Below are 26,790 nucleotides of genomic sequence, written 5' to 3'. Positions count from 1 at the left end.
TAATCACTTGTTATGGACTTAAATGTATGTTGGGAAAGAAGGTATAGGAAGATGAGAATGGAGGGGGGATGGAATGCAAGATGCAGAATCTTCATGACTATCATAACTGGAAGTTAATAGATAATATTTTAAAATAATAAATCAACATGGCAGTTTGAAATTACCATTAAAACCTAACTTGGTTTTCTCTGGGCAGGGGAAGGATGGGCCAGGTGGCTGTCGTTTTCAAAGAAGTCTTCTGACCTTTCACTACCTCCAGTGAGGGGGAGGACCAGCTGTCACAGCACCTGGACACTTGTCAGAATGGAAACCTCAGGGCTCACCCAAACACCTGAATCAGCACCTGCGCCCCAATGGAGCCCTGGTGATTTACATGCACTTTAATGTTTGAGAAGCATTATCTAAGTACTTTGTGATTTTATAACCATGTGCATGCATAATTTTGATAATTTTTAAAAATGGGATAAAAAAGAGAATAATACATTCTGAGTAACTTATCTGCAAAGATGTTCAATGTAGCGTTACTTATGGGTTAAAAAGTGGTAAACTACCTAAATGTTTAAATCAACAGAGAATTGATTAAGAATTGTAATGAGTATATACAGTTGAATAGCATGCGGCCATTAAACTAATGACATAAATGTGCTTTTCTCTAATTAAACTTTTAATTTTGATATAATTGTAGATACATGCAGACATAAGAAGTAGAGAGATCCCCTGTACTTTGTACTCAGATTCTCATAATGGTAACATTTTATAGAATATTACAATATTCAACCAGGATATTGACACGAGCCACAGATCTTACTCAGATTACCTAGTTTTCCTTGCAGTTATTTCTGTGTGTGGGATGCATGTGTGTGCGCATGTGTGTGTATATGTAGTTCTGTGCAGTTTTATCACTTACGTAGGTTCAGGCACCTACCACCACAGCCAAGATATGGAACAGAGTCAGCACTTCAGGATCCTTTTGCTGCTTTTTATAATCTCACCCACCACTCTCCCCCCAACCTCTGGCAACAACTAATGTGTTCTTCATCTCTATACATTTTTCATTGTAAGAATGTTGTATAAATGGACTCCTGTAGTCCATAACCTTTTGTTATTGGCTTTTCTTTCCGCTCAGTATAATTCCCTTGAAATCCATCAAAGTTGTTACATGTGTCAAAGTTGCTACATGTGTTCATATTTTAGGGATGTACCACAGTTTGTTAACCATGGCTCTGTGCTGACAGCTGAGAGCCTGGAGCCAGCTCAGGATTCTGTGTCTCCCTCTCTTTCTGCCTCCCCCACTCATGTTCTGTCTTCTCTCTCTCTCTCTCTCTCTCTCTCTCTCTCTCTCTCTCTCTCAAAAATAAATAAACATTAAAAAAACCAAACCATGTGTTAACTAACCATTTACCTACAGAAAAACATCTAGGTTGTTTCCAGTTTGGGGGCTATAAAGCTGCTGTGAACATTTATTTGTAGGTTCATGTGTAAACTAAGTTTTGTTTCCCTGAGATAAATGTACAAGGGGGAAATTGTGGGGTTGTATGGTAAACCCAGGTTTTGTTTCATTAGAAATTGCCAAACCTTTATTTCCAGAGTAATTGTACTGTTTTATATTCCCATCAGAAAGGTTAGAAAATGTTCACAATGTTCCCTCTCCCAGACTCCATTTAAAAATATCTAAGTAGCGGGGCGCCTGGGTGGCGCAGTCGGTTAAGCGTCCGACTTCAGCCAGGTCATGATCTCGCGGTCTGTGAGTTCGAGCCCCGCGTCAGGCTCTGGGCTGATGGCTCAGAGCCTGGAGCCTGCTTCCGATTCTGTGTCTCCTTCTCTCTCTGCCCCTCCCCCATTCATGCTCTGTCTCTCTCTGTCTCAAAAATAAATAAATGTTAAAAAAAAATTAAAAAAAAATATCTAAGTAGAAGCAGTATCTTGGATCCTTGCTATCAAAATCAGAGAAGACTATGGAGGGAAGGTCAGGAAAACTATCCACCATCCATTCATAAAGTTGATATTTATGAATATCTAGCAGAGGCCTAAGAGATCCCCTAATGCAACCCTTGCAGATACAAAAACAGAGGTCTTACAGCAAGGTTCAGGGTTAGGAGGTAACAGAGTGGGAATCATACACGCACAGGTGTTCAAAACTTCTAGCTTTTCCCCATTTTTCTCACACATCCACAGTTCTTTCTCATCTTGCTCCCTCTTGGTCTTGGTCTTCTTCCTAAGCCCCCTTAGCCAGGGGTGCAAACCCTTGTGTACACAAATAAGATTATAGATAAGATGCTGAGCTTGCTTTCCCTAGAATCATACATTCCTTGCTGCTAAACCTGAATTAAAAAGGAAACAAATCTCCCTCTCTCCCCCTTTTTTTCTTCCTTCCCATAGGAGGTGGGTGGGGGATGGGCTAGATGGATGATGTGTACTAAGGAGGGCACTTAAGATGAGCGGTGGGTGTTGTATGTAAGTGATGAATCACTGAATTCTACTCCTGAAACCAATATTGCACTGTATGTTAACTAAAATTTATTAAAAAAATTAACATTAATTTATATTTGAGAGAGAGAGAGAGAGAGAGAGAGAGAGAGGCAGTGCATGAATGGGGGAGGGGTAGAGAGAGAGGGAGACAGAATCCGAAGCAGGCTGCAGGCTCTGAGCTGTCAGCACAGAGCCCAACATGGGGCTTGAACTCTAGAGCTATAAGATCTGAGCCGAAGTCACATGCTTAACCAACTGAGCCACCCAGGCTCCCCAACTAACTAAAATTTAAATAAAAAGTTAAAAAAAGAAAAGCTGTCTCAGGAAAAAAAAGGTGGGGGGAAGAAATCTCTATGAGTAAAGGGCACCTTCACACCTGAAGACTGCCTCCTCCTGTTTTCCATCATATAGACACACAAACATGCTGTGGTTTCTCAGGTGTGAGGTGACATTATAGAGGGCTAAATTATATGGCAGTGTGTAGGCAAGGGAAATCTTCCACATCACTGAAATGTTGGGCTTGGCCTGAAAGGCCCCCTTTTCTGGTTCCTCATGACCCAAGTCTTGGCTCAACTGTTAGACTCCAAACCTGCAAGGTAAGGGAGGCCCAGCCTCACAGCCCCTAACTCTCTATCCCATTAACCTTGTGAATATCTTAATTATATTTTCATTTTTTACAGTCACTTCAATATATGAAATAATCTTATTTGCTCAATTATTTATTTACTCCCATCATGCCCCTCTTTTGAGGACAGAGATCTTTATATATTTTTCTACATTGTATCCATAGCACCTAGAATATGGCTTGGTAGGTGGCTGGCACTCCATAAGTGTTCATCATACTGAAGAAGAACCAGGTGGGAGGATCTGATCAGCTGGCAGCAGCACTTCCTATACGGCTACTACGGTGATGAGACACTGAATGGGCACAAGGGTGGACAAGCCGACAAACAGAACACAAAAGCCCATTTTAGGCATCTCACAGACATATACAAAAAAAAAAAAAGACCAGGAAATTTTTCATAAAAGTGATTTAGGGGATTCTATTCATGACTTTGGGATAGAGAAAATATGGATATACTTGAAAAGATTAAAATTAAGAACTTCTATTCATCAAAAGATACCATTACTGAGGAAAAAGATAAGCCATGGAGTGGGAAATTATATTTGTGGCACATTTAATCAACAATGGGCTTATATCCAGAATATACACCATTAGTAAGAAAAAGGCAACCTCAAAGACAAATGGGCAAGAGATTAGGTCAGACATGTCCTCAAACAGGATATCCAAATTGTCAGAAAGCATATAAACAATGCTCAGCCTCTTTAGACATAAAGGAAATGCAAAGTTAAGACCACAACAAGATATTTCTACCCACCTAGCAGAATGGCTAACATTAGCAAGACTGACATGACAATACCAAACAAATGCTGATGAGAATATGGAGCAAAAGAAACTCTTAAAGGAAGGAGTATAAATTGGCATAATCACTTTGGAAAAATATTTGACAGTATCTAATAAAGCTGACGATCTGCACCGCCCAATGACCCAGCTATCCCACTCCTCATAATGCACCAGGCAGAAATGCATGTGCCTGTGCAGTACGCACCTGAGCATGAACAATCCAAGAAGCCCTAATCATGATACGCCAAACTGGAGAAAGCCCTGAAGTAGCTAACAAACACAGGGTCATGTGCTAATTCAAAGTAATTCTGTATAACAATGACAATGAAAGAACATTAGATACACAGCGTTAAGGATGAGTCTTAACATAATTAGAGCTAAAGAAAGCAGGCAATAGAATGGATAGGTTTAAAGGAATTCATAAGGTTTTATTTACATAAAGTTCAAAAACAGGCAAAAATAAACTATGTTGTTCAGGGGTGTAAAGTTAAGTAGTAAAATTATAACAAAAGGCAAGGAAGTGAACACCATAAAAGTTGGCAGTGGTTAGGGCCGGAGAGAAGGACATGCTGAGCAGGAAGGGCTGGGGGCTGGTAATGTGTTTCTTGGTGGGTGAAGGTTACTCAGCTTTTGCTTTATGACAATATATTATGTATACATTTGTGCATTGTGTCTTTCTGTATGACTTCTGAATTTCTCCCTTAAAAGAGCTTTCAGTAAACAAACTGTAGGATGCAAAATCATCGAAAGCTAAGGCCTCTAGATGGCATTATCACAACCATGTTAAATATATAAAACTTATTTATAGAAAAGAAGCTGGAAGAAAATTTAACAAATATTAAGAATGGTTGTCTTATGGTATTGGAATAAAAAATCTTGCTCCTTAAATGCACTCACTGTGGAAGGCAGAAACGGGAATGCGGACTGAATTCCTTGTTAATTACTCCAACCATCACTGCCTGCTCTCCCAGAAGCAGCCACAAGAGGGAGCCTTCATATATCCACGTTGAGTTTCAAGTTCCGTGATTGCTCAGGACTCATCCAGAGAGCAGACTTCAAAGGTCTTCTCCCCTTCCCATTCCTGTGTACTCTCTTGTCTTCCTACGTGTTCTGATATGCAAGCACACTAGGCCTTCCCTCTCCTCCGGTAAGATTTGAAAGGCAAAGAGGGATAGGAACTAACATTTATTGAGCACCTGTGGAAATTCAGAAGCACCAACTATCTGAAACATATTCAATTGTATTATAGCTAAAATTTAAAAATAAACATATTAAAAATACTAGAAGACAACATAGGGAAATTTCTTTTTTAAAAATTTCACAGTGGGGAAGGATGAAGGCAGACACAAAAAAAGCCTGCATCGAACACCTGGTGGGCAAAGACTATCAATAGGTAGTTGGAAGAAAAAGGAATTTAAACAGCTGGATTTATCAAGGAAAAAAAAACAACAACAAAAAACCCCCAAAAAACCAGAAACACAAAATTATAGCGAAATGCCAGTTCTTATTTGTTAGATTACTATTTACTTAGTTTACTCCCAGAAATTGGTCACACACTGTGTTGATTAGGGTTGGGCCATCTGGTAGTGTGAGTGGTGCCCTCCCCACAGAAGGCAGACTGGCTTTCTTGCTTCACCTCTCCCCTCACTTCGGAACATTTACCATGTAGCTTCTTGCATTTAGAGGTTGGTGCGAATCACAGGCAACTCACCTCAGTCCCAGGAAGGTCCCTGAGTGAGGGTGCTGTGCTCAGGCCATGGTGATGCCAGCCTCTTTTCCTGCTCTCTTCCTTCTGGTCATCCTGGTCTAGTGTTTGCAGAGAAAGTAGGAGGCTTGCTGGGGCCTTGGGGGTCCTGGGCCTTTCAGAAGCCTCTGAGCTGTTATCCACATCCATGTAGCTTCCAAGCGAAACCATGGAGACAGCACTGCTCCTGCCAGGGTAGTGGAAATCTGCCCGATGAGCACCAGGCCTGGGGTTTCGGGGCTTGGGACTCATGGGTTTGCTGGGCATGCCTTGGCTCCCATATGCCAAGCAACAGGCAGAGCTGGATGGAAGGGTGTGGCTGATCGCAGTCTGCTGGGCACAAGGGCTGGTGGGTGACATCAGCCAGGACTTCTCAGGAAAGATACCTGAAGTTAGGTACCTACCACTTTCCTGGGGGCTTGTGCATTTGATGGTTGGTTCACTTTTTCTCCTGTTATCTGGAGAGACCAAATTGCTGGATGACAAAGGTGTGGAAGCATGTGGGGGTGGCCAGTGATCTCCAAACACACAGCTTTCCTTGTCTTCTGCCTGCTCCTGACAGTGACTATTGGTCCCTGGGGGAGAGGGTCTGAGGAGATTCAAGATTTCCGGTCCTGGAACCAGACTCACTACGGCGGGCCTTTTGGGGGCTTCTACATCTTTGTTTTTCAGAAATGCACGCCAGGAACTCTGGCGCGGCCTGCTCTTCTCCTTCCGGCCCTTGAGGGCACCTGGACAACATTCATCAGTGTTCTCTTTTTCTAAAACCTTTGACTCAAAAAAATTTGCAAAGGTCTTATGAGCTAAGGCCAGCCTTGCCCTGAGCCTTTTCTCTGGAGTTTTGAGTCTCTTGGCATCAGCCCTTTCTGAGGACGGTGTCCTGCTGCCCAGGTCCTCCGGTGTTGCCACATGGTCCCCTTTCCTTAGCCCTACAGCTTCCCCACCTGCACCCCGGAGAATGGTCTTCAGAGTTGCGCCCGCGCCCACTTGGTGCGGCCAACAGGCCGCAGGGCCCCGACCGTCTGCACGCAGTTCCTCAAGGCCCGAAGAACCCGCGGTCGGGGCGGAGGCACCGGGTGGAGCGGGGCGAGTGGGCTGCAGACGCCCGGGTCCCTGCGCGCCGGGCTCCACTCCTGGGCTGTCGGAGGCGGACCTGCCTTTCCTGAGGGAGGACACTCTGGGAACCGTCCGGCGCTTCCCGGGCTCCTGCAAGGCCTTGCAGGGGCGGAGGGGCGGGCCCTGCGGCGGCGGCGGCGGCGGCGGGGGCGCTTGGGCGCAGGCAGAGGCTGGGGCTTCCGAACCCGTCTGCGCTGCCTCCGCCCCGCCGGCCCGGCTCCCCGTCTCAGGGTGAAGGCCCTGGGCCCCGTGAGCATCTTCAGGCCCGGGAGCGGGAGGCCCAGCAGCCTGTGCCCTGTGTGTCCCCAAACCGGGGATCCACCTTGCCCCAGGCGGTTTCTCTTCGGCAGCCTCACCCCTGCTCAGCCGGGCCTGGGCAGGCTCCTGGGAACAAGTGTCTTTGTCCCGGGGCCTCTCTTCCGAGACAGCTTCGGGGACCAGAACTATCGGAAGCTCTGCGTCGTGGGCCCCCTGCTGAAGAGTCCCATCGTCGTCTGCCAGTCTGCTGGCCTCCGGCAGCTCACACTCACTGCCGCAAGTTTGTGGTTTCCCAGCCGTGGGAGACTCCCAGGAGGTCGTCCCAGCACCGCAGGGAGATCCTGGTTTTTCCTCCAGAAATTCGGACAGTGTTTCTGGGAGAGGACCTGTTTTCCTCCTGGTGGCTTGCAGACCTTTCTGCTCAACAGCTACAATGATGAGTGCGCACCTGCCCCTAGATGTTTCCACCTTGGGCTCTAGCTTCAGGCCCTCAGGAGAGGGCCGGGCACCACCCGCCAGCCCCTGGTCGCACTCATCCCCACCACTGCAACGAGACACAGGGGCTGCTCTGGTTTCTGAAAATTCCGGCAAGGCACTTTTGGTGCCTTGGGGATCTAGAACCATCACATCTTCCAGTTCCTTTGAGGTGCCTGTTGCACTTGATTTCAGGGTGGTCTCTGGAGTATCTGAACAATCACTCACTTTGCAGCAACCCATCCAGTCTCTGTTCCACACCTGTGTCCCGCTATTGCTGGAACGATGTGGGAACTTGGCCCTAACAGGTGGCTTTCTTTTCTCACTGAGAATGTACTTTGATCCGTAATTACTGGTTTGGTTTCCTGCCTCAACAGAAATGTCCTGAAGGTGCTTTTGTCTGTCACTCACATCAGCATCATTTGGTGCAGGGCCAGTGCCTTGGGGTTCCTCTTGTAGGTTTTCTGGGCTATGTTCCGACTTGCACTCTGTGGGCACTGGCACTTCCTCTGTGCTAAGGCTCACAGAGTCCGCAGTAAGGCATGAAGAGACCGGACAGGATCTAGAATCCTGTCCCAACTGGTTTTCCAGCCAGAGATGTTCACAGGGTGTGTCCTGAAAGGCCCTTTTCCAGCTAAGAGCACTGGGTTTATACTGATCCTGCAAATAAGGGGCCCTCCTCTGGGAAGCAGGAAGTAAAGGAGACAGTCGGGTGAAGACAGGGTGGAGAGGGTTTTGTGTTCTTGGGTCTCGTTCTGCTTCAGTCCCTTCCTTCAAATGAGTCCCAAATTTCACAAAATTCTGCCCTGGAGGATTCTCAGGGTATCTTAAGGGAAACACTGCTATGGAATGGGCCCTAGTCAGTGTCCTCATGTGCTGACAGCAGTGCTCTGTGGATGTTCTGTCCTCGTCATTAATATTTTCGGGGGCACTGTGGTGAAGCTTGGCATGTAGGAGGCAAGATGTCCCTAAAGGAAGCTGGCAAGGGGCATCAGAGCAGGGCTGGAAGCAGAGCAAGTCTGTGTACTCTTCAGGGCCTAGAGTACTTCCCTTTTTTGTTCTGGCTCCCACAGGGCCTGTGCTGTGCTCAGGGCCTTTGAAAGGTAGCCCTGGTCCCCTGGCCCTGCTGTGGATATGTGGCCAGCTCTGGCCCAGTTCACAGCACCAGAGAAGGAAGGGCCAGACCACTGGGATGTCCAGACAACTCTCAGACCTGGATTTCTGAAGAGAAGAAATAGAGAACCCCCCGAGGACTTGTGCAGTTGCCTTTGCTGGCTGGAGACTGTAGCTGCCTGTGGTGCCCTGTGAGTAGCCCTCTGTGTGGTGAGGAGACCCTGCCAGAAAAGACTCTTGCTCCAGGCTGGCCACACTGTTGTCCTGGAAGTGTTCTGTCTTCTCTTCTCCAGCAACTGCAGCAAAGGTTTGGAACCCAGTTTCATAAGACTCTTCCTTGAAGCCAGGGGACAAATCTAGTTCCTCTTTTGAGTCAAGCTCAGGGACATTAGTTGAATGCCGCTCCTGAGGAGCTCTGGTTGCTAGGATGTCAGGGCATCCCCAGTGTCCTTCTCTGTCCACAGAGGTACCACTTAGAGGAAGGCAGGTTCCCCCTGTGAAGCCACCAGGCAGGGACTCTGTGTCGGAAGCACTTTCAAAGGAGTCGGTTTTTGTGTCTGATTGACTTTCGCTCTGGTGGGACAATGTCTCAAAATCATCATGGTCTGTTTCTTGACTCCATCCCTGTCGCTCTGGTTCTGCAGGTGAAGTGCGGAACTGCTTATCTTCAATCTTGTCTTCACCGGGTGGGTGTGCACCTGGCTCTGGAGGCTGGAAGGGCAAGAGGAGAGGAGTCAGAGATGAGGCCTCAGGATATTTGCACACGTTTACACTGCACCAGCCTTTGTCAGAAGGAGGAAGGTTCAGAAACATCTCATTAGTCCCCCATGTGCTCCTCAGAAAAGATAGGTAAATATGAATACGAATAGCTACCTTTTATTAGCACAGAAAACAAGTGATGAAGCCAAACCCAAACGGCAGGGAGAAAATGTGGCGCTAGTTAATGTAATGCTATTAAAAGTCAGAATAGGCCAAATAAACACGTGCAGTTTAAGTAAGTATAAATACATCGTGTGAGTCACAGCAAAAAGCATCTCTCTGTCTAATGTTCTCAGCAGGAAATAACAAATTAATAAAAGTTTGCTTTGTGTTGTTTGTTCTTACATAATCAGCTGGATTAAAGTCAAGAGCCTTATATTTAGAAGTATTTTCTGAGTTAGGTTTACTGGAGTAAAAAAAAAAAAAATATATATATATATATATATACACACACACATATAAGAATTATTGAATTTCAAACATATTTTTTGACATTATAATGCCCAACAGCTTTGAGAACAGGAAGGAAAAAAGAGAACTGTGCAAATATTTGCAAATTTTCCTTTTGTTGTTATACATTTCTTTTTTTTTAAATGTTTATTTATTTTTGAGAGAGAGAGTGAGACAGAGCGTGGCGGAGGAAGGCCAGAGGGAGAGAGGGAGACACAGAATTGGAAGCAGGCTCCAGGCTCTGAGCTGTCAGCACAGAGCCTGACGCGGGGCTCGAACTCATGGACCACGAGATCATGACCTGAGCTGAAGTCGGACACCCAACTGACTGAGCCACCCAGGCCCCCCATGTCATTATACATTTCTTAATCAACTTGTTTGAGCTATAAATTTATATGTATTCATTTAAAGTGGATGGATTTATGCATTTTGACAAATGTAGACACCCATGTAACTACCACCATGATAAAAATCTATTTCTATTTCTCAAAAAAGCCCCCTCCCTCCTCCTAGTCATTCCCCACACCCTTCCCCCCATGCCCCAGTGACCTACTTTCTGTTTCACAGACTAGATCTGTCTTTTCTGGAGTTTCTCAGATGACCAGAATATGCCATATGTACTCTTCAGGGTCTGGCTTCTTTCTTTCAGCATAGTATTTTAGAGCTTCATCCGTAGGTTGTGGTTGTAGCATGTATTATACAGATAGTGCCTTGAACTTGGTGATAATGCTGTACCAAACGTTCAATTACCAAACTCCCCAGACTCCCTGGACCAGGAGTGGGGCAGACACTTGGCTCCACTTGTAGCTAAGGTGCCTCCACACAAGTTTTGTACAGAAGCCATTCACTCAACCAGCCCTCCCTAAACATGGTTTCTCAGGACTTGTATTAAGAGATTTCCCAAAGTAAAATTGCTTTTAATTCTCCAAAACTGAGAAGAGAAAAACAGGTGAACACCAAAGCATATGCTGTGTGAGGCTTTTAAGGCACAAGATAGATTCAGAATATCAGGAATAACACGATACTATAGTTTCAAATTTGTTGCAAAGTAGGAAGGAGTGGGAAATAGGAGAGGAAACATTAAAAATCAAACCATTTGGAAAGGAGGACCCTGTGGTTGCTGTGTGGTCCAGGGGAGAGAAGGGTTAAGAAGCTAGGGATCCCAGGGTCCCCAGCAGGGGCGTGCCAGGTGCCAGGCACCTCCCATGGCCCGGGGAGGATAAGCAAGACGGGGATGTGAACATGCCTTGGCAAGCACAGAGGCCTGTTTTGGGAACAAGTGAAGAGAGAAGGCCAGCTACAGGCCTGCAGCGTTCTCTTGCTCAGTAAATGCTGCGTTGGGAACACCTCCATTCCCTCATCTGGCCAACCGTGTCATTAAGCTGGGACTGACCTTCTGACCGTGGAGCATGTGGGCCGTTCGTTCGGCACTGTCATAGCCTGACATCACCTTACAGACTTACAGTGGCATACTCACATGCATCACCTGACATACTCATAGTGGGCCACATAGTGGCCCAGAGAATCTCAAAGTCCCAAGTTCCAAATGACTGAAGACCTGCACAATGAGTACCCTAAAATACCAGAGGTCTCATTCCTGTCCCCACCTCTTCCCAGCATATCCTCCCAGACCAGGGCCAGGAGGGGATGGGCTGCTAACAAGAAACCAGACTCCCTGGCTGGGTGTTGCTGAGGGCCAAGCCGTTCTTGGAGTTCCAGGTCATTTTGGCAAGAGATCTCACTATGTCTCAACAAAAATAAAAGACTTTGGGAAAAAATATAACTTTTCCAGATCACAAGATTGGCATAGTCTCTGGAAGAGCACTGGAATAGCAGATTTAATTTTCCTTAAAGTGTACAAATGCTGAAATATGGAGAGTATGTTTTTTAAAAAAAGCATTTGATTTGGTTGAATATTAGGTTCTAAATCTTATGAAGAAAGAATATTTTCTTCTGACTTGATTCGTAAGTAATCCTCAAATAATTTCTCAACACCGATCCATATAATTCCAGGGTTATCCTAAAGGATGGCCTGCGGGTTAAAGCTAGAGGCAAAAATATTCTTTTTGAAGTTTTTTGGGGGGGGGTGAGTGGTGGTCGAATTTTTATGCTTTTAAGCAGAAAAGCTCTCTTTCTTTTGTCACAGCCTTGGCACTCTTAATTGTCTTGTTTTTGTAACTATATGCAGCTTCAAACACTAAGGTAAGATGTTTGAACTTCCTCCTGTATTTTTTTTTTCTAGCTGCCTTTATGATTTGCTCTTTGACCCATGATTTATTTAGATGTATGTTTTAGTTATCTTTTTGTTTCTGATTTCTGTTTAATTATATTATAATCACAGAGTGTGGTCTGTATGATATTGATTCTTTGAAATTAGTTGAAAGTGGCTTTATGGCCTAATACATATTAAGGCTTTATTTCACAAATGTTCCATGGATATTCAAAGAGAATGTGTATTCTCTAACAGGTTCATGCAGGGTTTAACAGGTGCTCATTAGCTCAAGTTTGTGAATTGTTAAATCCTTGTTAAATCCTCAGTAATATGACCAGTTTTTTATATGCTATTAAGAGAAGTGCGTTAAAATTACTGACTGTAGTGATACATTTATCAATTTATTTTTTAACTCTATCATCTTTTGATTTACATATTTCAGCACTGTGTTAGTAGGTGCATGAAAAAGTTTATAATTGTACATCTTCCCAGTGAGTGGCTCTTTTTTTTTTTTTTTTTTTTTAACGTTTATTTATTTTTGGGACAGAGAGAGACAGAGCATGAACGGGGGAGGGGCAGAGAGAGAGGGAGACACAGAATCGGAAACAGGCTCCAGGCTCTGAGCCATCAGCCCAGAGCCTGATGCGGGGCTCGAACTCACGGACCGCGAGATCGTGACCTGGCTGAAGTCGGACGCTTAACCGACTGCGCCACCCAGGCGCCCCGTGAGTGGCTCTTTTTATTATTACATAGTAACCTTCTTCATCCCTTATAAAGGTTTTTACTTTCAATGTGATCTTCTCTAATGTTAGTAGACCTACAATAGCTTTCCTTTGGGTATTTGCCTCATATATGCTTTCCCATTCTTTTATTTCAGATTTCAATTTATGTCCCGTAGGTGTATTTTTCATAAACAACATAGAGCTGGGGTTTTGAAGCCCAATGTTTCAGTCACTTTTAACCAGAGAGTTTAACCAGTGAGCATCTATTGTGACCACTCGTATGTTTGGGTTTCTTTTTACCACCATATTTTATTATTTTTGACCTCCCCCTTTTTTCCCTAGGGATTTCCCTTTATTGTGTGAACTCTGCAATGGTTTGCTTAACAGCATATATTTAAAGGAATGTTATGCTTTGTTTTATGTCTTTTTGTTGCAGTGAGCATTTGGGGAAATATACAATCTGCAATAATTCTAGAATCAGAAAAGTTCCCATCACTTTGCTCATCGTGGCCTGGCTGTCTGTCTGCTCACTCACAGAAATCACTCTGGCAGAGGCCCCTAAAGACCTCTGCATTGCCAAACCCAAGGCTCTGGTTTCCTCTCTCGCTCACTTTTTTTTTTTTTTACTGTAATTTTTTACAAATTTACTGAGGTATAGTTGACATAAAATAAACTGTACATATTGCAAGTGTACAATTGAAGTTTTTACATTCATCCGGGAAGCCATGACCACAGGCAAGATAACGAACCTTTCTCTTGCTTCCAAAAGCGACCTAATGCTTTTTTGTTCCTTCTCATCATCCCCCTCTCAACTCTCCCTGGCCACTCTCCTCCACCCCCACCCCCCCCCCCCCCCCCGTGATCTTTATCTGTTTTCTGCTGCTATAGATTACTTTGAATTTTCTAGAATTCCATGGAAATGGAATCACACAGTATATATTTTTTGTCTGGCTTTGTCCACTCAGCACAATTATTTTGAGAGGCACTATGCTGCATGTGTTGATAATGAGTGGCATTTCATTGTATAGAGGTGGCACAGTTGGTTTATTTATCCATCCATCTGCTGATGGACATTGAGTTGCTCCCAGTTTTTGGCTTTCCAAGTAAAGCTGTAGTGAACATTTTTGTACGTCTTTGTATGGATGTGTGCTTGCATTTCTCTTGAGTAAATATGGAGGAATGGAATGCCTGGATCATATGGAAGGGCTCCATTTTTAATTTCTTTAAAAAAATTTTTTTTTTCAACATTTATTTATTTTTGGGACAGAGAGAGACAGAGCATGAACGGGGGAGGGGCAGAGAGAGAGGGAGACACAGAATCGGAAACAGGCTCCAGGCTCTGAGCCATCAGCCAGAGCCTGACGCGGGGCTCGAACTCACGGACCGCGAGATCGTGACCTGGCTGAAGTCGGACGCTTAGCCGACTGCGCCACCCAGGCGCCCCCATTTTTAATTTCTTAAGAAACAGCAAACTGCTTTCCTTTCCACTCCCTTTTACACTCCCCTGGCAATATATGGGGGCGAGGTGCTCCACACCCCCACCCACATCTGGGACAGTCAGCTTTGTTCATTTCAGCCATCCTAGTGGGTTTGAAGTGGTATCTCATTGTGTTCTTTTTTTTTTTTTTGTCATTGTGTTCTTAATTTGCATTTTCCTAATGACATATGATGTTGAGCATCTTTTCATACACGTTTTTCCATCTATATATCTTCTCTGGTTTCATATCAGTTCAAATTTTTTGCCCATTAAAAAAACTTGGGTTGTAGTCTTATTACTGAGTTGTAAGACTTCTTTATAGATCTCAGATATGTCTTCTGCTTGAGATAGAGATAGGTCACAAAGTTTCTTCCAGCCTGTGCCTTGCCTTTTCATTTTATTAACAATTATTCTTTATTTACAGAGTGAAAACTTTTAATTTTGATGAAGTCCAATTCATTGATTTTTGTGTGTTGAATTTTAAAGACTCTTTACAACCTAAGGTCGCAAAGACTTTTTCCTATCATTTTTTCTAGAGTATGATAGATAGAATAATATCCCTCTCCCCCAAAAGATCCCCATGTCCTAATCCCTGAAATCTGTCAGTGTTACCTTTTACAGCAAAAGGGATTTTGAAGATATGGTTATGTTAAATATCTTGAGAAGATTATGCTGAATTATCTGGGTGGACCTGATGTAATCACAAGAATCCTTTTAAGGGAAAAATGGAGGCAAGAGAGTCAGAGAAGGATGTGTGATAATGGGAGCAGAAACAGAGTGATTCAGGGGAGGGCCTCAAGCCAAGGAATGCGGGTGGCCTTCAGAAGCTGGAGACAGCAAGTAAAGGATTCTCCCCTAGAGCCTTCAGAAGGGAACACAGTCCTGCTGACTCCTTGGTTTTAGCCCACATAAGAGTTTTCCATGGTTGTCTAACAGTGGGCATGTGTAGTAACACTAGCATGAAGCCCAAGCACTGTGTTACACAGAACTATGATGTTTTCCAGAGAAAGGTCATGGTCTTTTCAGTGCAGTAAAGAGTCTGGGTTACAGGCCTGTTTTTCTCACTTGCCTGAGTCCACATCTCTGTCAATGACTGCCATGTGGCCGATTGTGCTTACCCTACTGGATTTGGGGAAGATGAAGGAAGGATATCAGAGCTCTCTAAAAATTCTAAATATTCTCCTACCACTCTAGGTTATGTTGATTTTTCCATGTCAAGTGTGGAAAATAAACACCCTATTCTATCAGTTCTTTTCACAGCTAGCTTGGTCACAAATACCTTGAGGACATAAATTATGTCACATACCTGTTATCTCCTGTAGCATCTAGCACAGGGCTTGGTACAGAGTAAACACAAAGTAAGTATTTGAGGGACACAGAATTACACAGGATCACCACTGCAATGGATGGCTATTTTATTTTTTTGTTTTACTTATTTATTATTTTTCATGAACATACTTTATTGTCAAATTGGCTTACATATAACACCCAGTGCTCAACCCAACAAGTGCCCTCCTCAATGCCCATCACCCACTTTCCCCTCTCCTCCCTCCCATCCACCCTCAGTTTGTTCTCTGTATTTAATAGTCTCTTGTGGTTTGCCTCCCTCTCTCTCTGTTTGTAACTATTTTTTTTCTCCCTTTCCTTCTCCCATAGTCTTCTATCAAGTTTCTCAAGATGCACATATGAGTGAAAACATATGACAACTGTCCTTCTCTGACTGACTTATTTCACTCAGCATAATACCTTCCAGTTCTATCCACATTGCTGCAAATGGCATGATTTCATTCTTTTTCACTGCCAAGTAGCATTCCATTGTGTATGTAAACCACATCTTCTTTATCCATTCATCAGTTGATGGACATTTAGGCTCCTTCCATAATTTGGCTATTGTTGATGGATGGCTATTTTAAACTCCGGCTAAAGATCTGAATATCTTATCATTTTATTTTCATATGTCATTTTCCCCAAACATAATATTCAAAGGCACATTCAGATTTACATACACATGTTCCACTTATTGTATGCATTAGACCTGTGCCAGCAGAGGCAGAATATCTTCCTGTTTAAGTTTTTCAATTTGTGAATATATTTCGCTGCAGAAATGAAATATTTTACTATTCTATTTGAGTAAAGAAGTGGGGTTTTTGTTTGTTTTTTTACAAAAGGAAACTCTTATTCAAATAATTGGACTTAAAGTGGTGTTCTCACGAGACCTCAGGTGAGAGGGAGGGTGAGTGTCACTTCAGTCTGTCTTCTGGCTGCTGGAGGAGCACCTGGTGACCCTTCAGTCACAGCTCAGGTCATGGCATACAGTGGGCAAATTTTTCCAGTCAATGTCTGGCAGGTGAGCTAATGAATAGAAGGCAGTGGAGGTTACATCATGGGGGTGGAGAAAGGCTGACAGGACCAGAAAAAGTTGAGGAGGTGTGAGGAGCCCCAGAGACTCCCTGCTCACCTCAGTTTCAGAGCAAGCTATATGGTATCACCTCCAGCACATCTACTTGCTTACCTAACCTCATGCCCCACCCATCCCTGACATTTGACACTGAGCCGATTATATTTATCTTTTCACTCTCTGAAAAGCATGGGTTTCTAGGTCAATCATTCCCATTGATGGAATTACAAGGAGGATGTATTCTCTACACTCTCCAAGGACTCACTCAAGCAGTTTCTACCTCACTGTACCTAAATGCACTTACTTCTTACCCATTTGTTAGACAGATGACAGGAATTCTTCTACCTGTAAAGTCCTTTTAGGCAGTTAATGGGAGTTACAATGTAATCCTAGAAGTATTACTATTATGTTGACTTAAGAATATTCTAGAATCCCAGGGCACCTGGCTGGCTCAGGCAGTGGAGTGTGTGAGTTTTGATCTTGGGCTTGTGAGTTTGAGCCCTACATTGGGTGTAGAGATTACTTAAACATAAAATCTTAAAAAAAGCAAATATTCTAGAATTCCAAATTGCCTTTTCCCTTAATTATCCCTGATTCTATACACTCAGGCTGAATTTCCACATATATCACTTTCTATTTTTCCCCCCTTTTTAAAAACATTTTATTTATTTTTGAGAGAGACAGAGAGAGCATGAGCAGGGGAGGGGAAGAGAGAGTGGGGGGACAGAGGATCTGAAGTGGGCTCCCCAACAACAGTGAGCCAGACCTGGAGCTTGAACTCACAAACCATGAGATCATGACCTGAGCCCAAGTCAGACACTCAAACAACTGAGCCACCCAGGTGCCCAACACTTTCTATTTTCAAAGGCCCTGTAGTTATCTTCTGCTCTGTCTGATTTTTTCTGGAAGGGCACAGATGCATTTGCCAAAATTCTGGATTCAGAGCTACTTAAGAAGTTGCCATTTACTAGAAACTATTATGTGCCAGAAACAATTTCACATAAAAGACACACAAAACAAAGCCCCTTCTATCAGAGCAGTTGTGAACTAACAAAGGAACAGCCACCTAGACAACTAGCAAGACTGAACTGTGTTCCATGTGCTACCAATGGTATAAACAGAAACTATACACACACATGAAAATGAGTGATTTCAGGGGGAGGATGGTTTTACAGGGGCTGCCCTTCGAGCTGTGCTATGACAGATGAAGTTTCATGGACGCCTGGTGGGAAAAGTGTAAAAGGGGGCAGTTTCTATGACCTCACAGGCAAGGGCAAAAGGAGGCAGAGGCCAGATACTGTGGGGACTTGTAGGTGGGTTGAAGAATTGTATCTCATTCTGAGTTCAAAGGGGAAACCAACAAAGAATTTAAGACACGGAGTAACATGATGTGGTATACCTGTAGTCACCCTGGACAGTTGGAAAGCTACTGTAGTTGTTTACTTGTCTTTTCTGTTAGCCTCTAATGTCTCACTGCTGGGCATCTACCAAAGGCACCCTATTGTCTGGCTATATGCCCTCATGTTGGCCCCTACAACACTTTCCCCATGGACTACTCCAAGTTGTCAATTGCATCACCTGAGAAACCAACCCAGCTCCATCCCCAGTGGGAAATGGGCATTTAAACACAGCTTTGAGAGGTAAAAAGTTAGTGACTCATTGTGATGAGAATTTGAGTTATACAACTTACTTCCCCGTTCTGTACCTCAGCATCCTTACTTGTAAATGAAGGCTTATGACTAGATTAGCATTTTCCAAGACTGCATTCTGACTGTAGCTTCTGCCCTGGGATGTAAATGAACTCAAAGGAGCATTACTCCCACTCTTACAATGAAAAAGCCAAATTAACATCAAATTCATAACTTTTTTGGGGGACATCTGAGAGCTGAGGTTGCAGAACAAACTACTGGCCCAAAATATGAAGAGAGACAGACATCTACTGGGGGACAGGAAACCCAAACATCCAAGACTAATATCAAATGATCTAACACAACCATAATTAGAATCCTAGGAGGAGAGGAGAAAGAATAGGGCAGAAGGAATATATGAAGCAAGAAGTCCAAGAATTTCCCTAAATGAATGATAATATTAAACCACAGATTCATAAGGTTCAAAGGAAAAAAAGCTCACATATAGGCATATCACACTGAAACTACTGAAAATCAAAGACAAAGAGAAAATCTTGAAAGAAGATAGATAAAGAGAAACTATAGGGAAAAAAATGAGGATAAGAATTAGAGCAAAAATCTTATCAGAAACCATGCAAGACCATACACAGTAGAGAGACTTTTTTAAAGAGCTGAAAGAGAAAATATATCCAGCAAAAGAATCTTTCAAACATGAAGGAAAAATAAGAACCTTCCTAACAAAAATTGAGGGAATTAATTTTCAGCAGACCCACTACATAGGAAATGTTGAAATTTCTTCAGGCAGCGGGTGCTTGGGTGGCTCAGTCAGTTAAGTGCCCCACTCTTGATTTTGGCTCAGGTCATTATCTCACAGTTCATGTGATTGAGCCTCGCATCTGTCTTTGCACTGATAGTGTTGAGCCTGCTTGGGATTCTCTCTCCCTCTCTCTTGGCTCCTCCTTGGCATCCTCACACACACACACACACACACATGCACACACGCACGCACACACACACTCTCTCTCTCTCTCTCTCTCTCTCAAAACAAACAAATAAATAAACTTAAAAAAAAAAACTTCTCCAGGCAGAAGGAACATGATAGCAGACTGAAACTTGGATCTGCACAAAGAAATGAAGAGTGCAAACGAGGAGCAGAAGGAATGTTTTGGACCTGATAAAGGTCAACTACAAGAATCCTAAGGCTAACTTGATGCTTAACAGTGTAAGATTGAATGCTTCCTCTGTAGGACTTCAACAAGGCCAGGGGTTTTCTCTAACTCAACACCGAACTCTGGAGTCCTAGCCAGTGTAATAAGGCAATAAAAAGAAATAAAAGAAATACAGATTAAAATGAAAGAAACTAAAGAGTCTGTGTGTGATTTTCTGTATAGAAAATCTCAAAGAAACTAAAACAAACAAACAAAAAACACATAAAAACCCCTCCTGGAATTAGCAGGTGATTTTAACAAGGTTACAAGACAACAAGGTCAAGAAAAAACAAAACAAAACTGCATTTCTATATAAGCAATTAGAATTTGAAATAAAAAATAGAATTTACAATAGTAGCTAAAAATTATATCCATAGGTATAAATCTAAGGAAATATATTCAGAATCTATATGCTATATTTCATTAGCATGGCTCTTTAATCAGTACTGATAAAAGAAATCAAAGAAGATCTAAATATATGAAGAAAGTATGCTGTTTATAGATTTAAGGAGTTAATATTGCTTAATATAATTACTGAATATTAATAATATTACTATTACTTAATATTACTAAGAAGCCAATTCTCCCCATTTTTGAACAATTTTAGTAACAAAAATAACCATATTATTGAATTATAACCCAAAGAAGAGAACAATTATCCATAAGCCTATACTAATATGAATAAATGACTGTATAAATTTTTAAAAAGGAAGAAGAGAAAACTCTTCTTTATGGAAAAATTACAACTAGTGAATGTGGAAAAAATGAGGGAAAAAGAAAACTGCCATTACAACGCCACAGTAAGAGTTGTTTCAGGGAAGATCTACCAATGAATGTTAAAGTCATGTGTAAAGAGTGATCAAAAGGTTCATAGTCTGATTGAGTAATCTCACTTGAGAAAGTCTAACCTAAGGAAAGACTCTGTAATGTGGCATGTCCATTGAAGTTCTCTTTGCAAAATTTAAAAAGGGAAATAATTTGTGATCCACACTAGGAAAATGATTAAACAAATTAAGCCATATGCACTCAATGGACAATTAGGCAGCCATTAAGAATGTAATTAATAGGGATGCCTGGGTGGCTCAGTCAGTTAAGTGTCCAAATTTGGCTAAGGTTATGATCTCACAGTTTGTGGGTTCAAGCCCTGCGTTGGGCCCTGTGCTAACAGCTCAGAGCCTGGAGCCTGCTTCAGATTCTGTGTCTCTGCCCCTCCCCCACTCATGCTCTTTCTCTCTCAAAAACAAATAAACGTTAAAAAATTTTTTTAAGGGTGCCTGGGTGGCGCAGTCGGTTAAGCGTCCGACTTCAGCCAGGTCACGATCTCGCGGTCCGTGAGTTCGAGCCCCGCGTCAGGCTCTGGGCTGATGGCTCGGAGCCTGGAGCCTGTTTCCGATTCTGTGTCTCCCTCTCTCTCTGCCCCTCCCCCGTTCATGCTCTGTCTCTCTCTGTCCCAAAAATAAATAAACGTTGAAAAAAAAATTAAAAAAGAATTTTTTTAATGTAATTTATAAAGGCTATTGAATAGTAGAGAAAATATGTATTGTGGGATACAGAATTTCTATGATCATAGAACGTTTTAAAAATACAAAAACACCGAAATGAAATAAACCAAAGAAACATTTTTGTTATAGTCAAAACATTTTTTTTCTATTTGCCACATAAAGTGGTTAAATTACCCTGATAACTTAAAAATATTTGGAAATAATTCCCTTTTTATAAATATGAATTGTAGGTAATTTTGTTAATAATTTAAAATTTTTTTAATGCTTATTTATTTTTGAGACAGAGAGAGACAGAGCATGAACGGGGGAGGGGCAGAGAGAGAGGGGGAGACACAGAATGGAAGCAGGCTCCAGGCTCTGAGCCATCAGCCCAGAGCCCGACGCGGGGCTCCAACTCACAGACCGCGAGATCGTGACCTGAGCCGAAGTCGGCCACTCAACGGACTGAGCCACCCAGGCGCCCCATTGTTAATAATTTAAATAGACCTTCAGGAGAAAGAGCTATGTCAATTACTTCTTTGTACCCCATAGTGCTTAGTTGTAAGACCTTATAATGTAGAATGATCTCAATATCTTCATACTGATTCATTATCAATATTCATAGCTATAGCAGGTGCATCAAGAAAGTATAGTGCTTGTTTCTCTTCACAGCTTTCATTTCTTCATTTCACCAGTGGAGAACCTGGGTTCCAACCCTACTTGGCAGTAATGAGGTGGTGCTCCTGTCTTTGTAAGAACAGTGTCAAAGGAGGCCTGCTAAGTTATAATATTTAACTAAGGTCTAGTGTTACATAATATGATACCAAAAATGTCCAGAATAGAATAGAAAATAACTCATCACATCAAGAAGCAGGAAAATCTCTACTTACATAAGGACAGACACTCAACAGATGCCAACAACAAAATAACAGATGTTAGAATTATCTGACATGGATTTTAAAGCAGCCGTCATAAAAGTGTTTGAAACAAATGAAAAAGTGGACTCAGCGTCCCCCTGCTCCAAAATAGAAGATATAAAGAAGAGCCAAAAGGAACATTTAGAAATGAAATATACAATACTTTAATTTAAGAATTCAGTGGATGGGTTCAAAAGCAGTATGGAGAAGGCCATGGAAATAATCAGAGAACCTGAAGACAGAACAATGGGAATTACATCATTTGAACACCAGAGAAAAAACAGATTGGATAGAAAAACGGACAGAGCCTCAGGGACCTACAGGACTACAACAAAAAAGGAAAGATTTTCCTTATCCTCTTCAGTTTATAAAGTTGTGTTTCACTCTTGAAGCAGAAATTATAACACTGCCAGATATCAATATATAAAGAGGAAATATTTAAGATAATTATAAATGAAGGAGGGTAAGGGGATGTAAAGGGAAGTAAAGTTTTACATTCCATTCAAACTGGTAAAGTGTCAACAGCAACAGACTGTGGATAAGGACATGTGTAGGACTTGTATACTAAAAACTATGAAACAGTTTGTTCCTTGAGTTGTCTTTTTATCTCCCCAATGTTCTAGACAAGATGCCAGAGAAAACAGCAACCTGGAACCATCAATAGGAAGAAAAGAAGGGAGGGAAAGAAGGGAGGATAGAAGTGGAGGAGGAAGGAAGACAAGGAAGAAAAACTTGCTCTCTGTTTCATTTGTGTCCACAGAATTTTAAGTTATGGAGGTGACTAAGCAACAACATGAAGAGGCTAATGCCTTTAAAAGAAGATTTCGTTTACTTAAGAGTTTCCAAGATAAAGGGGCATGCCATACTACACAGGGCCACATGGGAAAAAACACTACTGTTGGGCAGGAGGCAGAAGGAGCACGGGGACATTCTGGGTCAGAGCCATTATTGGGGTTTCTGAGAGAAAGACAAGGCAGAACAAGGTAAACAGCTTAGGATCAGCAAGTTTGACTAATTATAGTGGGCTCTGGAATTAGGGGCTGGCCCTGGGCTGATTCTGGGCAGGAGGAATGTTAGCTTGGTGTGTGGTAGTTTGATAAGGATTCAGGGTATGGATCTCAGGACAAGTATAAACCACTTTGGCCATTAGTTTGGACCTATAATGGAGGTCACAGCAGTGGCAACAACAGATCCTGGGTAGGTCAAGCCATGTTCTCTAATCCCCCTAAATGTCAGCAAGAGCAGGCTGATCAGCCAACAGCAGAGCCTGAGCAAGCCATAAACCCCCCGTGCAACACCTGCTTGGAACAGCTGGAACCTCTGCCTGCATAGGTGGTGTCAGCTGTCCTCGTGTCTCCTAGTCCTCTACCCAGCAGCAAAAGCAACACAGGACTGGTGTCTCCCAATACACCTAACAGCAGAGAACTACCCAGACTCCATGGCTTCTGACCCTTCTCAGTGGCAGAAGGTGGCCTAGGTAGGCACTTCTCTCCTCCAATGGCAATGGCAGAGATAGAGTAGGAAGCCCACCAGCACTGGGTTGTTGGTGAACAGGCCAGGGGAAGTGATCTCTGTCCTGTGAGTTGGGATTCCCACATCCTACCAAACAATGCCAGGCAGCCCAGGGAAGCCATTTCTGGACCAGGCAGACAGCACCAATAGTGGTCTAGGGAGAGTTTAAATAGAAGAATGAAGCAAACCAGAATAGTATTGCAAAATCTCAGAAAACTAAATTATCATTGGAATTTCAGCCAATAAAACAGGCCAGACTTACATGCTAAATCTAAATAGGGCAAATCTTTGTTTAAAGAGAGAATTTAAATAGGACAAGAGTCTCTTAACACTACCCAGAATGTCTAGGATACAACAGAAAAATCACTTGTCACCAAGAACCACAAGTTAAATGAGAAATCACAACTTAATTGAGAAAAAACATGCAGCTGATACTAATGCTGAGAAGAATCAGAACAATCTGGCAAAGATTTTGAAGCAGCCATCATAAAACTGCTTCAAAAGTATGAATACACTTGATACAAAAGGGGGAGAAAAAGAAGTTATAAAAAAGAACCAAATGGAAATCATAGAATAAAGAAGCATAATAATGGAAATAAAACTGAATGGATAGGTTAAACAGCAGAATGAGGGGGAACAGAAATAGAATCAGTGAACTTGAGAACAAGTCAATAGAATTCTGAACAGAGAGAAAGCATCCTGAAAAAAACTTCATAGCCTCAGAGGCATTTATGTCATTGAAGTCTTAGGAGGAGAGGGCAAAGGAAGAACTGAAACAGTTTTTAAAGAAATAATGGCTCAAATTTGGCCAAAGACATAAACTATAGATTCAAAAGAATCTGAAAAGAATCCTGAAAGAATCCTAAATAAGATAAATCCAAATAAACCCATGCCAAAATACATCATAATTAAGCCTCTGAAAACTAAAACCAAAGGGCAAAACCTTAAAAGCAATGAGAGAGAAATGAGGCATTACCTATAGAGAAATACCAGTTCAAAGACCAGCCTATCCTCATCTAAAACCATGGAAGCCAGGGGCGCCTGGGTGGCTCAGTTGGTTAAGCATCAGACTTCGGCTCAGGTCATGATCTCATGGTTGGTGAGTTTGAGCCTCGTGTCAGGCTCTGTGCTGACAGCTCAGAGCCTGGAGCCTGCTTTGGATTCTGTGCACCCCTCTCTCTGCCCTTCCCCCTTCACAGTCTGTCTGTCTGTCTGTCTCTCTCTCAAAAATAAATTAACATTAAAAAAATAAAATATAAAACCATGGAAGCCAGAAGAAAGTGGTACATTTTTCAAGTGGTATTAAAAAAATATTCAACCACAAATTCAATATCCACTGAAACACCTTTAGTAATAAAGGGGAAATCAAGATACAATCTCAGATGAAGGAATATTAAGAGAATTTGACGCTAGTAGATCTCAAAGAATGGCTACAGGAAATTCCCCAACAGAAAGGAAATAATTATAAAAGAAGTCTTGGAACCTTATAAAGGAAAGGACAACAGACTAGGGAAATATAGAGGTAAATATTATAGACTATCCTTCTCCTAATGAGTTTCTTAAAGCATATTTGATGGTTGAAGCAAAAAATTATAATTATCTGTTGTGGTGCTCAGTGTATATAGAAGAAATACTTGAGACAATTATATTTTAAAAGACAGAATTGTAAAGGGACCTAAATGGAAATCAAGTTATAATACTTCATTAGAAGTGGTAAAAAGTTTATACTGGTAGGCAGTTATTAGTTACATATGTACACTGTAATACTTTGAGCAACCACTAAGAAAACTATAGAAAAAAGATATACTCAAAAACAGTATGAATAAAATAAGATAAAATCCTAAAAAATGCTCAAGTAACCCTCAGGAAGGCAAGAAAAGAAAAATGGAGAAAAAAGAAATAGAAACCACATAATAAAGTAGCACATTTAAGCTCTAACCTATTTATAATTCTTTTAAATGGAAATAGTTTAAGTATACAATTTAAAAGACAGTGGATAAAAAAACATGATCCAACTGTATGCTGTCTAGGAAAAAAAACTCACATCAAGCACAATATAGGTAGATTAAAAGTAAAAGGATGGAACAAAATATATCATGCTAACATTAATTTAAAAAAAAAAAAAGCAGGAGTGGTTGTATTACTATCAAGTAAAGTGAACTTCAGAGCAAAAAAAGTACCAGGGGTAAATAAATGAAATTTAATAATGATTAAAAAATGATCTAACAAGAAGACCCAACAATCTTAAATGGTATACACCAAACAACAGAGCTTTAATTTACATGAAACAAAGCAGAGCTCAAAAAAGAAATTGAAGTCTATAATTATAATTGGGGAATACAGAACCCACTATCAGCAATTGATAGAACTACTAGATGGAAAATTAGCAAAGATATAGAACAACTGAACAACACAATCAACCAGATCTGACATTTATAACACACTCCACCCATCATGAGCAAAACACTCATTCTTTTTAATTAATTTATTTTTAAAAATCATGGTAAAATGGACATAACATAAAATTTACCATTTTAACAATTTTTCAGTGTCTAGTTCAGTGGCATTAGGTACATTCATACTATTGTGAGCCACCCCCACCATCCATCTCCAGAAATCACACATTCTTTTTAAATGCTCATGGAACATTAGCCATGACAGACCTTTTCCCAGGTCACAAAACAAACCTCAACAAACTGGAAATAATTGATATCATAGAGTATATTCTCTGTATTAGAATCAAGCTAGATACCAACAACAGGAAAACAAGAATGTGTTCTCATAGCTGGAAATTAAACAACACATTTCCTTGGGTCAAAGAGGGAGCCGTCAAAGGAAGTTTAAAATGAAGTACACAGGAATGAATGAACATGGAAGTACAACACATGGAAAACTAAAGCAGTGCCAACAGGGAAATTTATACCACTAGATTCTTATGTTAGAAAAAAGGAAAATTCTCAAATCTGTAAGTTCCTACCTTAAGGAAAAATAAGAGCAAAATAGATCCGAAGCAAGCAAAAGGAAATGGTAAAAAAAAAAAATAGAAATCAATAAAATTAAAAATAGGACAAAAATGAAGAAATTCAATAAAATGAAAGAAATTGGTTCTTTGAAAACAAAAATCATATAACTTGATGAAGAAAAATCATTTGACAAAATCCAACACCCATTCATGACAAAAACTCTTGGCAAGTTAGGACTAGCAGAGAACTACCTCAACTTGATAAAGAACCATTGTGATGACTAATTTTATGTGTCAATTTTACTGGGCTAAGAGATGCCCAGATAGCTGGTAAAACATTATTTCTGGGTGTGTCTGTGAGGGTGTCTCTGGAAGATACTAGCATTTGATTCAATTGACTGAGTGAAGAAGACCCACTCTCACCAATGTAGCTAGGCATTAACCAATCCAGTGAGGGACCCACTAGAATAAAGTGAAGGAAGGGT

At 41.8% G+C, this 26,790-nt stretch overlaps 1 protein-coding gene across 6 annotated transcripts in view; it reads right to left on the bottom strand.

Annotated features, from left to right (window-relative positions):
• Window positions 1–26,790, bottom strand: part of ARHGEF4 (Rho guanine nucleotide exchange factor 4) — a 269,255-nt gene that overhangs the window by 168,950 nt on the left and 73,515 nt on the right. For 5 of the 6 annotated variants that reach the window (XM_019837885.3, XM_023259188.2, XM_011285191.4 and 2 more), the window contains exon 2: window positions 5,586–9,290. In XM_019837885.3, the coding sequence (XP_019693444.3) occupies window positions 5,586–9,290 (3,705 nt within the window). Of the gene's footprint in view, window positions 1–4,771; window positions 5,006–5,585; window positions 9,291–26,790 lie in introns of those variants that run through there. The other variant, XM_045033552.1, reaches the window with a different exon arrangement.

Source organism: Felis catus, chromosome C1 (assembly GCF_018350175.1).
Source record: "Felis catus isolate Fca126 chromosome C1, F.catus_Fca126_mat1.0, whole genome shotgun sequence".
NCBI lineage: Eukaryota > Metazoa > Chordata > Mammalia > Carnivora > Felidae > Felis > Felis catus.
The sequence above is the reverse complement of the archived record's forward strand: the minus strand, read 5'-3'. Positions and strand labels throughout refer to the sequence as shown.